Genomic DNA, 18,805 nt, shown 5'->3' with positions numbered 1-18,805 from the left:
CTCTTGATCTGCATAACTTGCCTCACCTGTAAGTTTAATATTTTTTCACACTTTGTCACTCTTTGAGAATTTTCCCATTTCCTAACCATGGGTAACAGGACCATAAATATCTTTGGCTTGTTCCAGTTGACAATAATGCTGTCATTATGACTTTTTAAAAGTGTATTTATTTCTTTTGAAAGAGAAGGTGGCAGAGAGAGTCCAGGCAGGCTCCATGCTGTTAGCACAGAGCCAGACACGGAGCTCAGTCCCATGAATTGCGAGATCCGTGACCTGAGCTGAAATCAAGAGTCAGATGCTCAACCGACTGAGCCACCTAGGCACCCCTGTCATTATCACTTAAGAAAAAAAATCTGTTTTCATGTTATGAATCTACAAATTTACCTGCTTTCCATCTTCTTTATGGCTTCATAACACAGTAAAGCTTTTACTTTAGCACTTTTAGGAGAGGCCTCACATACAGAGAAATAAATTTCTTCTTTCTTTTTCTGAATGTAGTATGTTGTTGATTCATTAACATCAAGCCAAACACCGTAGAACTCATGCCTGGCCCAAACTCACCCAATAGGTATTTTCTCTGTAAGTCACATCACACCCTTCTTGCTCTCAACACTGAGTGGTATAGTACTGTGCTTTGGGGCCATTAGAAGCAGTGAAATAACCATTTAATGATTATTTATGTTTTATTGAACCGATTATTCTGTTTTAATGAACAGAAAGATGTGAAAAGTATGGCATCATATTGGCCATGAAAAGGACTCTGCCTAAGGTACAAGAACTGAAACAAGAAGGCAGAGCATCACCTTGTTTAAACTTAGCTGGCAACAGGTGTGATGGGTAACTCAAAACCTTTGTTGCTCTGCCCATGTCCTGGACTAGCTCAAAAAAGTGTCCCTTGAATTGATTTAGGGTTTATAAATACATGCTAGAGAGTAAACAAATGTGTAAATAAGGACTCTGTGAGTAATGAGCAACAAATTTATATAAAATGAACATAAGTTCCTGATCCTTCCAACTCAGTCCTCTAGTCTAGAGTTTATTCTTTGTAAGATTGTGAGAGTCATATCACAGTGTGTGCTCCTCTTGAGTCCCACCAACATCCTAGATGATTATTTGTAATTTGCATTTAGGAAACGCACACACTTAGGGCTGTTTTAGGTTCTATGGGTGTTTAAAATTGCATAGGGTCATGTGTCCACCCCATAGAACCACATGGGATCGGTGCATTATCTCACGAATCCCCTCATGATACACCTTTGTAGTCAACCCTTTGTCTCTCTCAACCCTGACAACAATGGATTTGCTTTCTGTCCTCACGGATTTGCCATTCCAGAATGTCATACAAATAGAACTATCTAATACGTAGTCTCTGGATTAGGATTATATCACATAAACTGAAGTTATGTTTCATCCATGTTTATTGCTCAATCAGTATGTGGTTGCTTTCTAGTCCAAGGAGTGTTCTCTTAGATCCTACATCACAGTTAGTGTATGTATTTACATACTGAAGAACATGTGGGTGGTCTTCAATTTATGGTGACTATGAATAATGATGCTTTGTGTGAAATTATTTCAAAACACGAGTAAAATAACTAGAAGTGGGATTGCTGGGCTTTTTGTTAACTGTATGTTGGATGTTATCAGCAACTTATACTGCTTTCTAAAGTGACTGCACAATTTGTAATCCAGTCACAGTTTGGAAAGTTCTGTAGTTTTGCCTCAAGCATTTGATATTGTCTTTGAAAAAAAGACAGTTTGCTAAATGACTAAAATACTCATTGTAATAGATACATGGCAATACCCCATTAGGGTTTTAATTTTTATTTTCCTAATGACCAAAATGTTGAGTATCTTTGTGCTAACTTGACATTTGTATATTATCTTTGATAACACTTATATTTAGATATTTATCCATTGTTTAAACTTTGTTTTATTGTTGCATCTAGAGACTTCTTTTTTATATATTCTTGATGCATATCCTTTTATTACATATTCATATATGCATATATATGCATATATATACATATATATGCATATATATGCATATATGTATGTATATATATACACGTATATATATTTATACATGTGTGTACATATATATATATACACATACATACATACATACATACATATATATATATATTTTTTTTCCTGTCAGCACCTTATTTAGTTATTGGCATGATGACCTAAACCTCATTTTTGAGGAAACAAAATATTCTTGCATAAAGGTATACTTGATCTGTCTCTCATGTATGTTCCATTCTCATATAGCAGTTAAACAGTGATTCTAATAAGTGATTGTAATAAGATCCCTGGGGATATTTGGCATGTAGACTTTTCCTACAAGCCCCAATTATTAAATTAGTACTCATATTTCTTATATTTCCCCAAATTTATCATCATAGCTACTTTTATGTTTGTTATTTCTGGATGACATAGTACATAGTAAGACAAATCAATGTGTTGTCTCACTTCTTTTACTGTCAAATGAGTTCCATTTTCAGAATAAATTTTTTTTTAGGTCATCATGACTCGATAAAACAAATAGGTACCTACAGATTGTATTGCTGGAAGGAATCCTGTGCAAAGCAAAAACAAATATATATTTAGAATAAATACCTTTTCTGAAGGGCACATTGTAGTCCCCTCCATGAAGAAAGGAGTCTAAACTTACTAGTTTTCTGTAAGGTAGTTGATTATTGCCTCTAGCATTTGAGCAATATCAAAAGCTCAACATTCGTCTCAAGTACTAACAGGTTTGACATCCAGGTAACTTACACATAAATGTAATCATTGCCCCATAGCCATATTTTCCATGAGCCTGCTAATCAAATATTGAAGTAAATGGTTTCAGAAAACTGAATAGCTTTCACAAAATGGGTCATGTTATCCTCGTTTCAGATGAGTATTTGTTAATAAGTCACTTGGGACACAAACACCTAAATAATCTTAAATAATTTTTTTAATGTGAGGCGCCTGGGTGGGTTAAGTGTCCAACTTCTGTTCAGGTCATGATCCCGCAGTTCATGAGTTTGAGCCCTGTGTTGGGCTCTGTGCTGACAGCTCAGAGCCTGGAGCTTGCTTCAGATTCTGTGTCATCTTCTATTTTTGCCCCTCCCCTGCTTGCTCTCTCTCTCTCAAAAATAAATATAGTAAAAATACAATAAAACCGGTTTTTTAATGTTTGTTTATTTTTGAGAGACCGAGAGAAAGAGAGCAAGAGAAAGCAAGCCCGAGTTGGGGAGGAGCAGAGAGAGAGGGTGACACAGAATCCAAGGCAGGCTCTGGGCAGAGCCCTACACGTGGCTTGAACCTACCAACCACGAGATCATGATCTGAGCTGAAGTCAGATGCTTATCAGACTGAGCCACCCAGCCTCCCCTAAATATTCTGATCCATGAGCCTACTAATCAAATATTGAAGTAAATGGTTAAGGAAAACTGCATGGCTTTCATAAAATGGGGCATCTTATCCTCTTGATCACTATAAATCTCTTTTCAGACGAGTATTTGTTGGAAAGTCACATGGGCCACAAACCATATTCTGGTTCCACTATGAGAGGCTCATTCAAGTACCACTTTCCTAATTCTTTTTGTTATTGATACTCTGATATTTCTAAGCCCCTTGCTATCCAACACATCATTGACTAATGTTCATGAAACAATATAACATCTTACGTCTAACTAGCTGTAAACTTCTTAGAAACAAGGACAAGATATACCGCTTGAATTTTCCCACTGGAAAAACATTGTACCTAACTGTGGTTTAGGGCCATTCCTAAATGGGATTCATTGACTCAACAGATTATCTGTAGCAATTATATTATATGAGGTAGAACTATCTGTGAAGCAGGCTCAGTTTTTCTTCCTCTAGTAACTAGCCATTTTAAATTAACCATGAAATTCACTGTATGCATGTCATAAACCTGTAGGGTCATTCTTTTTGTTTGTTTGTTTTACTTGTGATGTACTTGTTAATTTTTAAAAATAAATCATGTATCGTATAATTCACTCATTTAAAAAATTTTTTTAATGTTTTTTAATTTATTTTTGAAGGAGAGAGAAAGAGACACAGAGCATGAGAGGGGGAGGAGCAGAGAGAAAGGGAGACACAGAATTCGAAGCAGGCTCCAGGCCTGATGCGGGGCTCGAATTCACGAGCCGCGAGATCATGACCTGAGCCGAAGTCGGATGTTCAACCGACTGAGCCACCCGGGTGCCCCTACAATTCACTCATTTGAAGTATTTGTTAGTACATTCAGAGAGTTGTAGAACGATTACCACAATCAGTTTTAGAGAATTTGTATACCTATAAAGAAACTCCATACCCATTATCAGTCATCTCCATTCTTCTCAGTCCAGTCAGCCATAGGTGATCACTGTCTACTTTCTGTTTCTAAAGATGCATATATTCTTTTGTTTTGTAGTTTTAAGTTTTTAAATTCCAGTTAGTTAACATGTGATGAATCACTAAATTCTCCTGATGCTAATATTAGACTATATGTTAACCAATTGGAATGCAGAGTCACTCTTAAACTGTAACAGAATACTTTCTGCTTCACAGAGGATGGTGTTTTTCTAGAAATTGATTTGAATCTGCCTTGGATGAAAGTTTGTGATTCCTCATGATGATTCAAATCAGGCTTCCATAATAAGACATTATGATTAATGTGGTTGCTGCTGCTGCTGCTGTTAATGAGTAAGAATCACCTCAGCGGGCTGGCCATTTTAATTCTATCCTAGACTTCTATGTTGAATCTCCTAAAACAAAGCAAACTTTGGTGGATGGCCATTTTTATTCCACTCTACACATGCTTCAATATTGTGTAATAACTTGCTCTCATCATTTGAAGACTGAAAGGAGACATTAGTGGTGATATTTAAGGGATGCTTTAATAACAACATCTCCCACTTTAATCATTAACCCCTCTTCCTCTTTTCCTTGTTTTAAAAAAGGAAAAGGTCATTGTATTTGTTTCAACTCTTGGTGTCTTAGGGAGTAGAGTTTAGAGGCTAATGAGTAGCTTGAGCATGATGTATGCTTTCCAAACTATCTGTATCATCAATCTATTGATTGTAAACTCCATATCAAGGAATTTATGGCATTTCAGTTTTTTGTTATAGGTTAGCTTTGAACCATGAATTCAGTAGTCACATGAGAATCTAGTGGAACTTTCCTATCTATCTAAGGTGGCGTAGCAAACCCAGAATTTCCGATGGATGCACTCATTTCAAAATTCAGCACAATGCAATCTTATGTCTCTTCTTTCTTGGATATGTGCCATGAAAATCCATCCAAACATAAGTTCCCAAGTTTATCTTAAAATAAGCTGTCCAAAACAGGTAAAAATTTTCAATATGTAATATGCCTTTTCCTTCTGAGTTTGTACCTGCTTACCATCTCCTGGTTAATACTAGATTCTGATACATATTATAGGCCAGAAAATGGTCTAGGAGTGGTGAATGTACACATAGAAAAAATTTGAAGCTAACTCCTTCACGTGAGGTAATTATAGAGGTTCTAAGTGATGCATGGTCACCTTCATGAAGTCGAGGAAGGTGGTTCCTTCTGTTGACAAGGGAGTCTTGGTGGTAATTTCACATTCAGGAATGGAGAGTTATCTGAATCTGCAGAGATGCTTTCATTCCAGTGATCAGCTCCCAACTGATTGGTTTTTCCCAATCAATGCCCTAGCATACACATAAGACATGTGCAGAGGCTGTGAATTAAATCAACTTGACAATTAAGGGGAACTGTAGGATTTAATATTAGTTATGTCATCTCTTCAGTTATGAGACACTTGAAACATTAACATTGCATTTCCTTTCTTTAAGCTGTCTGATGAATTTGGAAGCAGCCAGCTCCTGCATCAATCCTCCTTCCAATCTTATTCATCCTTGCTTTTAGTAGGCATTTACTTCTAGGTGAGTTCTTGTTAATGTGTCAATGTGGACTACCAGTGTTTCATTGTTTGATAGAATCATTGCTGATTTCAGACCAAACCAGATTAATAAATTGAGTCCAGAGTCTTACTGCTTTGAGAGTATGTTACCTGGATATGCTCTCTATATATCCAGTGCAGTTAGTTGCAGACCGCAGAATTTATTGTAATTCATTAAAAATGAATCTGTTTACAATAGAGTAATATATGGCTTAAGGAATTATTGATGAGACCTGTGGGCAGATTTTAGCCTGGAATGATCTCAAAACTGTTTCAAAATATTGAGCCTTCACAGGGTCTTCTCCTCTGTAATCTAGAACTATTGCTACAAATTTGGGTCATCTGCTATGATCTATATCAGCAGTGTAGATGCTTAACTACAACAAAGTTTAAAATTTGTATCTTTTATGAATATTCCTGATTGGCAGAACTAAAATTACATTTAGAATCGTAGCTTCAAGGACAATTGATAATGTAATTTTTGCAGTCCTTGCATAGACATAGATATATTTGACAGAATGTGGAACATCAAAACATGTAAGTTCATTAAAATGTTTCACAGTGGGGATATTCAAAAGAGAAGTCTCAATTATTACAGCAATAAATCAAGTAAACATTATTGTAATCTCTAGCTTACAGATGAGGGAGTACCACACAATGCACTGTAGAAGGACACTTATCCTGCAGACACTGTTGTGATGCATAAAGCCAAATTACTTTTGAGAAAATTGCATGTGCTATAGGACATTTAATTAAATTGACATTATTGAAGATAACAGTAACAGTTTTAATAATTAGACACTTGGAAGGTAACAGGCATGTTTGTAATTCTTTTGTAAACCTTGTCTAAGTAAATATTTACAGCTACCACATGATGAAATTCCTATTATTCTCCCTAATTTTTATATTAGGAAACTGACTCATTGAGAGTTTAGCTAATATTTCCAAGGTCGCACAAGTGGAATTGTATTTGTGGGGACTATATAGAATGAATGATAGAGTAGATGAACTGCTACGATGACCTTAAAAGCGTGGGGCGCCTGGGTGGCTCAGTCGGTTAAGCGGCCGACTTCGACCCGGGTCATGATCTCGCAGTCTGTGGGTTCCAGCCCGGCGTCGGGCTCTGTGCTGACAGCACAGAGCCTGGAGCCTGTGTCAGATTCTGTGTCTCCCTCTCTCTGCCCCTCCCCTGTTCATGCTCTGTCTCTCCCTGTCTCCAAAATAAATAAAACGTTTTAAAAAAAATTAAAAAAAAATCTGCCTCAAGAAGCCGCTGATACATATTAAGTAAATGATGTTGTTGAGTACCATTGTTATATTTCAACTGTTGTCTATATGAAAACATCTCAAGTTAAGAATGTGATACCATGGGAGTCATAGGGGTCCATCTTGTATCTTAATGAATAAAAGATAGGATTTTGCCCTAAATATGTCCACAGTGGAGCTCCCAGGAGGTAGTCCTATAAAGAAAAGATAGGTCCTGTCTGTTGAGGAAGGCATTTAATAGGTGATGATATTATTTTAAGGGTTATAGCAATTTCTATGGGTCTGGAAAACAAGGAGTCCTAGAAAACCCAGACAGAGAAGCTTATTTAAATAAGATATCAGAGCAGAAGAATGAGAATTTCAAGGCAGGAGATATCAATAGTTTAGATAGAAAGTAGGCATTTTGACACTTTCATCCATTTGTTGATTTGTTAAATTATAACAAATATTTGAGTAAATGACTACACTACAATAAGCCCTTCGGTAGGCAATAATGAACAAGTATTCCTTTTGCTAGAAAAATGCTCATAGTCTGTTAATATAGTCAAGAAAAATGAAATTCTAGTATATTGTGAAAACTTCTAACCATATTGATAAGCATACTGTACAGGGAGGCTCATGTGATTCTATATGACTGTAAATTATTGCAATATACATCCAATTTTATAGATGGCAATAAAAAGACAATGTGAACATGGGAATTTTAGCACTGGAGATCTACCCTCAGAGAGAGATGTAAGGCATGATGAACACTGCAAAGTTCTGATGTTTAAGAATACAAAGGTTTACTCTGACTCAATTCAGAATGATGGAGAATGACTAAATAATATCTATGAGTGAGATAATAAATCATCAATCACATAATTTATGATTATGTCTGTGGTTGTTGATGGGGATAACTCAGTGCTCAAACAAAAATGACAAGAGCCTTGCCAATGAGATACTACATTCATTATCATACAGTTATATGTTATATCTGAGATTACCAATGGAAAAGTTTGGGAGTCTGAGTTTCTTTGGTGAAAGCAATTTTCTGGTTTTAGGTGTAGGGATCTAACTTTAATTCCAAGAGGTGCTTATCTTCTGAATTGTTAATTTCTGAGAGATGTTATTTTGGAGAGGAATCCCCATAAGCCAAGTGTGGCATTTTGGTGGACATATTTGGTACTCTTGTGAAAGTAAGTACTTTTGTGAAAGAAATAGCACCCTATTCTTAAATTGTAAGTTTTCTTGTAATGTTTATATTGTAAACTATCTCTCTTCCCCCAGGAATTGGTACAGTGGCTTAATTGGGGGCATAGCTTTGATCTGAATCCTCGCTCTAATGTGTATTGGGCATATATATTATTTATTTACCATGAATTTCTATGTTTCATTCTTTAAAAGGAGGAGAAAAACATATCCAATTGAGGGGATTGTTAAAGTCTTAGAGAGGTAGATTAAATGTTGAACATAGTTTAAAATATATAATATTTACATGAGGAAAGTATTTTTTAATTTCTGGAGGTATGTGATCTACCTAACGAAAAATACCTCTGACTAAAAAAGAATAGTAATTAAAATTGTTTTTAATGTTTATTTTGAGAGAGAGAGAGAGAGAGAGAGAGAGAGAGAGAGAGAGAGGTTGAGCGGGGGCGGGGCAGACAGAGAGGGAGACACAGAATCTGAAGCAGGCTGTAGACTCCAAGCTGTCAGCACAGAGCCCGACACCGGGCTTCATTTTCTAATGCTATTAATGCCTTCAGTTACTGGAGAACTTAGGAACTGCAAGATCATGACCTGAGCCAAAGGTGGATGCTTAACTGGCTGAGCCACCCAGGCATCCCCGAAAAGAATAGTGATTAAAAGTACCTCATAAAGTTGTTGTCAGGATTAGATATTTCAGTACAAAGAAAACAGTAGATCAGGAGTGTAGGAATTGCTGGAAAATTTTATGTTATCTTCTACCCCTGTCTCTCTTGCTTCTCCCCTTCCTCATTAGCATCTTAATTACTATCGGTAAAGATTTTTAACATGTATGAGTTTCTAATCTTTTAAAACCTTTAAATAAATATTTTATTCCCAATCCCCTGATGATTATGTTTAATTGATTTCATGGAAGTGACAAATAGAATCAAAATTTTCTAATGACATTCATTTCTATTAGTAAGAATGAAAAGTTCAGAAATCTGCATGTACTCTTACACACTTACCATCAACCTAAAGCCCATGTCTCTTCAAAATCAAACCACTCCCATTCAAAATCATAATCATCAACCCAATTTTATTACTTCATTCAAATACATTTGAATAAAACTTTTGAATGTACAGAAAATTCTGACACGATATTCACATTATCAAATTTATTGAGTTCCATGATTGGGAAATTGTAATAGGGGGATGGAAAAAAAGGGGAAAACACATAACTCGAGTAAAGGAAAGGGAGTTTTGAGAAAGTGTGAATAACAGAAAGCATTTCCAAGCACTTCATTCTTGTAATGCTACTAATGCCTTCAATTACTGGAGAAAAACATAACCTTTTGGACAGTATCCTTAAAGGCTTGCTTTACTTGCTGGTTCCTCAGGGTATATATAAATGGATTCATCATAGGAGCCACAGAGGTATTCAGAATAGCTACTCCTTTGGTCAATGATGCCTTCTGTTTTGCGGAAGGATTGGCATACATGAATATGCAGCTTCCATAAGAGATGGAAATGACAATCATGTGAGAGGAACACGTAGAAAATGCCTTTTTTCTCTGACTGGCGGAAGGCAGTTTCAGAATTGTTCTCATGATGAACATGTAGGATAGAATTATTAATGCCAAAGTGAAAAGCAGTATGACTATTGCAGAGTAAAAGCCAATCACTTCTAGGAGCCATGTGTCTGAGCAAGATAACTGCAAGAGGGGAAAATAGTCACAAGCAAAGTGATCGATGACATTGGAGCCACAGTAATCTAACTGGAGAAAAAGAATAACTGGTGGGAAGATATTTAAGAATCCTGCCAGCCAAGCACAAAAGACAAGTAAAATGCAGACTCTTTTGTTCATGATGGTTGCATAATGTAGGGGTTTACAGATGGCTACATAGCGATCATAGGACATGGCAGTGAGAAGATAAAACTCAGTTATACCCATGAAGATGAAGAAAAACAACTGAGCTGTACAATTATTGTATGAAATAGATTTGTCTCTCGTGATAATTGTGCCCAGAAACCTAGGAATACAGACAGTTGTAAAGGATATTTCTAATAGAGAGAAGTTCCTGAGGAAGAAATACATAGGGGTCTGTAGATGGGAATCCACCAAGGTGAGAGTGATGATGGTCAAATTTCCAGTGACACTTAATATATATGTGATAATTAAAAAGAGAAAAATCACAGTCTGGAGCTCTGGGTCATCAGATAGCCCTAGAAGAATGAATTCTTTGGGTACTGTGTGGTTTTTCATCGCTGATCATTTTTCCCCACTTTCAAACAGAGACTGTATGTTCCCCTATAGAAAATAAAAGAGTTAAAAGAAGATTGAGGATGGAATATAAAATCTTAAAATATCCATGATGATGAATAATCTATGAAAGCCGAAAACACATGTTCCCCTTCAGCAACTCTGTCCAATTTCTATTGGACCTTACATTCAAGTAATAACATGATCTGAAGTTAAAGATTGATCTTTTATTGTTGAGTATACACAATCACAGGCCATGGATTAAAAAAATGTCTTTTGCTAGCATTTAAGCAGAAGCTATTTCTTCTAATGTTTCTTTAAGATTAAGCTTCTAATTATTCTCTTTTTTATAAAACTATGAAAATATTCTGATTGATCTTTTCTTTTCCTCAGGACTATAAAACTAGTCTGGATTATGGATAATCTAAATATAGAGTTTGAAATCTTATAGGAGTGATTTAGGCTGCCCTCACATTTTATATTTTGAAGCTACATGGTTGAGGGAACTTTCACAAGATTAAACAACTTGTCACTATAGTAATCATCTCACTTAGAACATACATGTTTATCCATGGGAATGTTTTGTTCACATTCTCTAATAAATCACTTTTTGAATAAAATTTTTTTAAATGTTTACTTTTAAGAGAGAGAGAGAGAGACAGACAGAATGCCCAAGTGGGGAGGGGCAGAGAGAGAGGGAGACAGAGAATCTGAAGCAGGCTCCAGGCTCTGAGCTGTCAGCACAGAGCCCAACATGGGGCTAGGATGCAGAAGCTGTGAGATTATGACCTGAGTCAAAGTGGGAGACTTAACTGACTGAGCCACTCAGGCGCCTCATCTCATAAATTACTTTCTTAAGGGTTTGATTGATGTTATCTCTCTCTTATCATTTGTTTCCTTTTCTGATAAAAGGCCAAACGGCCAAGAAGGTACCCTTCTATTCCTTCTATTACTAAAATAAATAATATCCTGGAAACAGTTTAATTCATATAATGCCTAACATTTTTTTTTTACAGTATTGTCAGGGAAGATAAACATGTAGATAATCAAAATAACAGACACCCTTTCCAGTAGGGAATTTTAAAAAATTTATTATCATTTTTTAATGTTTATTTTTGAGAGACAGAGTACGAGCAGAGGGGTGGGAAGGGGCAGAGAGAGAGGGAGACACAGAATCTGAGGCAGGCTCCAGGCTCTGATCTGTCAGCACAGAGTCTGACGCAGGACTCTATTCAACTCATGGACTATGAGATCATGACCTGAGCCCAAGATGGCTGCTTAACTGACTGAGCCACCCATGTGCCCTGGGAATTTTTTTAAAAACCCTACTTTTATAACAGAATATGATTTCAAGTTAGAAAGAAATGGACAATCCAAGATTTATTTCTGTGTTCCTCCTTTAACATTGTATTAATAGTCTCTTGGTAGTAAACAGTTATTTAATTTTTAATAATGAAAAGTTTATAAATCCCCAAACATATACAAATAATATTTTTTGAAGATATTGGTATAAAATGAAGACATATATATTGAATGAAAAATTTACTTACTCTGGTTCTTCTGGATGATTTAATCTCAAATTTTGTCATCTGATTTGCTTAAATATTTACATAATTTCAGAGCTGCTAAATTGAGTTAGCAAAAGACTTGATTTCTATTGTGCTCTCAAAAGAAGTTTGTTGTTTTAGCTTTTTCAAGTTCTTAAGGATCATAATTCTCTTTGTTGGTAGATTAATTATATGTGACTCACGATATCCTTCATTACTGATACTATGAATTTCTGAAAACATTTTATTGTAGTACAACTCATTCTGGCTTTTCATCTCTTATCAAGCTCCATGTACTAATTCAGTTACACCTGGGTTGGCTAGTAAAGTACTCTCCCATTTGCCTCTTTTCATATAGTACAACACACTGATTTATTAAATCATTTTTCTTTCTATTCATGTAAACATTTGAAATCAGTAATTTGTAATTCTGATTATACATCTATAAAATCTAAGTAGTATTTTCCCTAGTTTCAGGGACTGCTATATTTTGCTGCAAATGCTTCTTTGAAAAATAGAAAATAAGGAATGTTCCTTTCAATGTATGCCATACAAATGGAACTGGACCTATTTAACTATGTCTTTTTGTTGGCCCAGGGGAATTCATTAAGTAAACTGAGTGCCAAGGAGAAGAATCATTAAAGATACAGGTGAATCATTTTTATAAACATTGATTAAGAAGTATAAAAGCAAATTTATGAGGTAAATAGGCAAATACATAAACAGAGTGATAATGAGTGTGTGGGAGCTGGACTTGGAATTCACCCTTCTGATTATACAAGGAATTCACATTTTCTCCCAGAAACTCTGGACTTTTCCTCAGTAGAATTGGTGTCCTTATATCCTTTGAATTCTGGCAACCCCGAGAAGAATTCTTTAGCAGAATGAAATGGTAGAAAATGCTGCTATGGATTTCTAGTGTGACTTGATTGCCTTCTGAAATGGACAACCAATTAAAGACATGAGAAGGTTTATCCCTGTATTGGCCCTTTGAATTTAGGGAAACCCTTCCCAAAGCTCCTGCTAATGTGGCTTTTATTGCCTTTTGACTACTTTCTTTCATTATGTTATTTACTTCCATGAAATCCTTGTTTATATTTGTGCATATGACATCTTTTCATTGTGAGAATATTTATGAACCAGTAAAACAATCAGTCAGTTGAGACTCTTGATTTCGTCTGTATCCATGATCTCAGGGTAAAGAGATCTAAGCCCAGGCTCCGTGATGAGCATAGAGCCTGCTTGGGATTCTCTCCTTCTACCCTTCTCCCCCGCTCATGCTCTATCTCTAAAATAAATAAAAAAAAAATTATTAAACACTTTCTCTGAAAACCTTAACTGACATCATATTACTAAATAATTCCAGTGCATATTACTAATTAATTTCAGTGATACATTATCATCCTTTATAGGTAAGTCCCCTCCCACCTCTCAGGATGTCTGATTGGCCTCCTACTTACTGAGCACCACCATTTAATTGAGCTATTATTCTACAAATTAAATCTATAATCTCAGAAGTTTATCAATTGACAGATGATGTTGGATCTCATGTATTATTAAGTGTAGCCCAAATAGTTGTAAGAATTTTTCTATGAGAAAAACAAGGGTTTGCATCCATTAGAGCATCCATTGCTACCATTAGAAAGCTCATTAGGAAAACCTTAACTAGAAATGTTGTAACTGATTTCATGAAAAATCAAGGAAATAGATTTTTACGTAGTTGTCAAGTGTCCTAATGTAAAATAAAAGAAAAAATGAGCACCAAATGCATTAGAAATATTCAGTTAACTATTTCTTTGTCATTCAAAGTTGTCTAGTTATGATGAAACACACATTTTATTTGAACATTGTTTTAAAAGCTAAATGTCATGTGCATTATTATATAAATAGTATGTGGTTCTGTTGGACAAAATATTTAGTCAGGGCTCTGATTGCTAGGACACTGGAGCCATTCTACATTATTTAAACTTATTCATTATTCAAAAAATATTTATTGAATACCCACTACATGGCAGACACATGTTCTAAATGAGGAGGAATAGTGACTTCCAGTAAATGTTTAACAACTGCCTCTCAGTGAGTAGAGGTGAGGAGCCCATCGGTAGAGTTTATCAATTTTTCAGATGTAAAGTCTCGCACCCTGGCAGGTGATGTGGCCTTTATGAATGCAGAATTGAGGAGACACAAGCACAGTTGGCTGTTGGGAAGTGTAAAGGCAGGTCCCAGCACAGCACTGCTGGAACACATCATTGTGTCTACAAAGTGGACAGAGATCCCTGCTTTCATGAGGTGAGGGGTATAAGACAGACAGTAAACAATGGACATAATTGATTAGTACATTATATGGTCTTTTGTAAATTAATGTTTTGTAAAGGAAGAGGAAATTTAAAAATCTTGGAAGTGGGGAGCCACTAAATTTCAAGTAGTATCATTGGGGTGGGCCTTATTGAGGGGACATGTGGATGTCTGGCTTATCCCATGCAGATATCTGGGAGGGGAGTATGTCAGGGTTAAGAAACATTTAGTGTAAATGCAGTAAGGCCATAGGAGGAAAATAATGTTCTTTGCAAAGAAAGATTTATTTGTTTCTTCTTTTCCAGTAGTTTTAAATGTATTTAGTATTCTTGTGCTAATGCCCTGGATAGAACCTCTAGTAGAGTAGTGAATAAAAGCAGTGAGAGTGGGTATGTAACTTATTTTTGTTAAAATTACTTTTTTTTTTTTTTTTGGTGTGAGCATGTGTGTGTGCATGAGAGAGAGAGAGAGAGAGAGAGAGAGAGAGAGAATCTCAAGCAGGCTCCACGCTCAGAGCGGAGCCTGAAGTGGGGCTCAATCCCACAGTCTAAATCAAGAGTTGCATGTTCAACTGACTGAGCCACCCAGGCACCATTAAAATGATTTTTCTATTAACAAAGTATATTATGAAACAAATAAGGTTTTGCATCTTTTGCACTTAAATGAATTGTATGTGTAAGCTTTCATATCAAAACAGCCACAAAAGGTATAAGAAACTTATAACTTAACTGATTTTCAAAAAGAGCTGTTTAACATCAAGCATTTAAATACACTACTGAAACACAGTATATGTACTCGATCTGTATCTAGGAATATTTATTTCTTTAGGCTTTTAAAAGAGCTGATATGGTGTATATGGTAATTATGGAGTTCCAAAAATAGGGGCTGCTTCAAGTTTTTCCTAAGTAAGTGTATATTTATAATTGTGTTTTCAATTAATTATGGCACAGAAAAGTTAAACTCAGTACTTGAGAAATACTTTTAGAGTTCTCAAAAAAATAATTGTTATTTTTTTAATTGCACTTTTTTCGCATAGTTACTAACTGTGCTATAAAATGGAGAGGATAGTCTCTATAACATTCTAATAAGACTAAGTTATATTTATGATACTTATATAGTAAATTAAAAAGAATGTTACACATGACAATATTTTCTGAATTCTCTGAAAGAGTGTTTCCTGGTAAAATCATAAAACAATTTTAACTCATTGATCTTGGGTCTCTCTATGCATTTCTTTGATTTTCTAAGTATGATTTTGAAAGAATTGGTATTAAAAAATATTTATAAGAAATGAGGCCAGTCTCATGGTTACAGAGTGGGAAGACTAGCTCAAAGGAAGGGAAATGCATGAAAGATGGATTGGAATTTAAATAGAAAAAACATGTATATATATATGTCTCCTCAGTAAACTGCTGGTAATAAAAGTTTAATTAAGAAAAAATAACTCCAGTGAGGCTGTGTAGATATTAATAAACTTTGGAAGGGCCCTACTTTTGTTTAATTGCTCATCATGTGCCTTTAATTATAATAACACTTTTATTTCTTCATTTTTTTTGAGAAAGATATAATCTTTTTCGCCCTGTCCATGAAGGCTTGCCTGACTTGCTGATTCCTTAGGCTGTAAATAAAGGGGTTCAGCATGGGGGCCACTGAGGTGTTTAGCACAGCAACTCCCTTGCTCAGAGACACTCTGTCTTTTGCTGATGGATTAATATACATGAAAATGCAGCTGCCATAGGAGATGGAGATGACGATCATGTGGGAAGAACAGGTGGAAAAGGCCTTTGTCCTCTGACTAGCAGAAGGAATCCTCAAAATTGTTCTGATGATATATATGTAGGACAGAACTATTAACGCCAAAGTGAACATTAGAGTAAACACAGCGCAGGAAAAACCCACTATCTCTAGGAATTTTGTGTCTGAACAAGAAAGGTGTAGTAAGGGGAAATAATCACAGGTAAAATGGTCTATAACATTGGACTTACAGTAATCAAGTTGTATGAACAGCATAAGTGACGGGAATATGATTAAGAATGAAGCCAGCCATGAAGCAAAGACAAGGAGTATGCAGACTCTGTGATTCATGATGGTCATGTAATGCAGAGGTTTGCAGATGGCAATGTAACGGTCATAAGACATGGCGGCCAAAAGGTAAAATTCAGTGACTCCCAAGAGAATGAAAAAAAATAACTGAATCATACAATCATTAAAGGAAATGGTTTTATCTCCAGTCATCATGGTGCCCAGGAACTTGGGTATGCTGACAGTTGTGAATGAAACCTCTAATAAGGAGAAGTTTCTGAGGAAGAAATACATGGGGGTCTGGAGGTGGGAATCCAGCAGGGTAAGGGTGATAATGGTCAGGTTGCCAGTGATGCTGAGCATGTAGGTGATGAGCAGAGAGACAAAGATCACCACCTGAAGCTGTGGGTCATCTGACAATCCCAGGAGGATAAACTCTGTTATTTCTGTGTGGTTTCTCATATTTTTCTTCTCTTGTATAATCTAGAGTAGAAAACACAAATAGAAGGATTAAAGAAAAGACGGTTACACAGATAGATAGTGCTGAAATTTGTCTCTGCCAAGAAACAAATTTAATTTAATATAGAGGTCTTTAAGACAACTTAATAAAAATAGATAAAATGTTTTAAAGTAAGGTTTTACTACATACCACACTCTGTGTTTTACATAGAATGATTTTTCTTAAAGTCCTTAGTTCACAGATTGGAAACTGAATCTAAAAAGATTTTTAAAAATCTTGTCAAAATCATATACCTGAATGAGAAAACAGGGATTTTAACCTAGGTTTTCCTGAATGTTTGATAACTGGAATAGAAGTGCTACCTGTTGACTTTTTAAAAACACTTCCCTGAAGGGTTTTCTTCCCATCGGGAAACTCCTTGTCCTTTTTCCAACCCCAATAAAAGTGACTCATTTCCTCATTTCTGTCACCTAATTCCCCATATTATTACTTACTAGCATAACGTAGAAAAGATGATGTGTTGGGAGAAAGGTCACTCAAATGTGAATGCACCAAAATTTGAAAGTCATTGAAGTTCAATTTTTAACAATGTGACAAAATTCCCAAGTTTTCACTCCGGTTCACATTCTTTTGCAGCCTCCAACTCCTCATCCGAAGCCAGAGGTAATGAATTCTTTGACATGATATCCTCAGATTTTAGAGAGTACAGAGTGGAGAGAAGGCAGGATAGAAATTTAGTAGGTTGGATCCACATAGTCACAGACTAAAGAAACCGAACTGTATGAATACTAAAATTATCTTTTACAGAACTTTCTTCCTTCAGAGTTTCTTCTATTTAAATGTTGTTAGTATTATCTCTCTCTATATGAATTCTGCTTTCTATTCCATATTATACTGTTTATATTTTTCCTTTTATCTACATGAGCATTTATCTACATGAGCATTTCCTTTTATCTACATGAGTTATAGAAGCTTTATTTTGTCAGTGCCTTGGAGTAATCTATGAAACAGCACATAAAACCTCCTTATTTTCTTTTCCTAAATAATTAATAGTAATAATAGTAATAATAACAATGCATTTTAAAGTGAAGCTAAATTTTCTTCAGTAAATCAAACCAGTCTATTATCATATCCCGCATTGTGTTCATTGTCATTAAATAGTAAAGTATTCAATTCAGTGTCCTGAGAGAAGTTTTATAATAGAATATTTAGTTTCAAGATATAGGATTGTTGATTTTTGGTATATAATGCATCATAATACTGTGAAATTTCTTCCTTGTTTTTTCTTATGTGCCTGAGTTCTCTTTCCACTCACTTTACTGTTTAGCAAAAAATATTGCTGTTGATAATTTAAGGCAAATTCCAACTGAGATGGATAGTGGTAATGCTACTAGGAAAGCATGTGAGATTCACAGGAAATGAACAGTTCTTTTGCTATTTCTCAGGGACTGAAGAAAACAGGCTAAAGAGCACTTACAAGAGAAGCAGACATCACAATGACATATTTTGTAAACAAATGAATGGTGATTCAAGTGTATGATGGATATTTCAATCGTAAAAGTCATTGTTCTCAATGAATAATCCTCTGTAATTAACAGCTGTGTGTACAGTCTTTGATCTATAAATTATTTCTGTGATATGTTTGGTAGAGTTATGAAAAATATACCCAAGGTTCCAAGACATCATTTCAAGCTTTCCTTCCTAACTACTCATCCATGTTTCTTTTACCCAGCTACATGTAACTTTTGTCCAAAGCTTTGTATTCCCCTTTGTTCCTTTCTTTTCAATGGATGAACTTGGCTCTGTCATAGATATGTCATTGTTGAATCAAGTGTGTCATTCATTG

At 35.5% G+C, this 18,805-nt stretch overlaps 2 protein-coding genes across 4 annotated transcripts in view; both read right to left on the bottom strand.

Annotated features, from left to right (window-relative positions):
- Positions 1-9,465: 9,465 nt before the first annotated feature.
- LOC106970340 (olfactory receptor 6C3-like) overlaps positions 9,466-18,805 on the bottom strand; it is a 165,644-nt gene continuing 156,304 nt past the window's right edge. For both annotated transcript variants that reach the window (XM_053226348.1, XM_053226347.1), the window contains exons 2-3: positions 16,896-16,982; positions 9,466-10,683 (exon numbers count right to left, since the gene is read on the bottom strand). In XM_053226348.1, coding sequence (XP_053082323.1) covers positions 9,700-10,638 — 939 coding nt within the window. In that variant the 5' untranslated portion in view covers positions 10,639-10,683; positions 16,896-16,982 and the 3' untranslated portion in view covers positions 9,466-9,699. The remainder of the gene's footprint in view (positions 10,684-16,895; positions 16,983-18,805) is intronic.
- LOC106970341 (olfactory receptor 6C1-like) overlaps positions 11,051-18,805 on the bottom strand; it is a 164,173-nt gene continuing 156,418 nt past the window's right edge. For both annotated transcript variants that reach the window (XM_053226345.1, XM_053226346.1), the window contains exon 2: positions 11,051-16,982. In XM_053226345.1, the coding sequence (XP_053082320.1) occupies positions 16,014-16,982 (969 nt within the window). In that variant the 3' untranslated portion in view covers positions 11,051-16,013. The remainder of the gene's footprint in view (positions 16,983-18,805) is intronic.

The sequence above is a fragment of the Acinonyx jubatus genome, chromosome B4, assembly GCF_027475565.1.
Source record: "Acinonyx jubatus isolate Ajub_Pintada_27869175 chromosome B4, VMU_Ajub_asm_v1.0, whole genome shotgun sequence".
In the NCBI taxonomy this organism is placed as follows: Eukaryota; Metazoa; Chordata; class Mammalia; order Carnivora; family Felidae; genus Acinonyx; species Acinonyx jubatus.
Note: the sequence above shows the minus strand (reverse complement) of the source record. Positions and strands in the feature narration are given on the sequence as shown.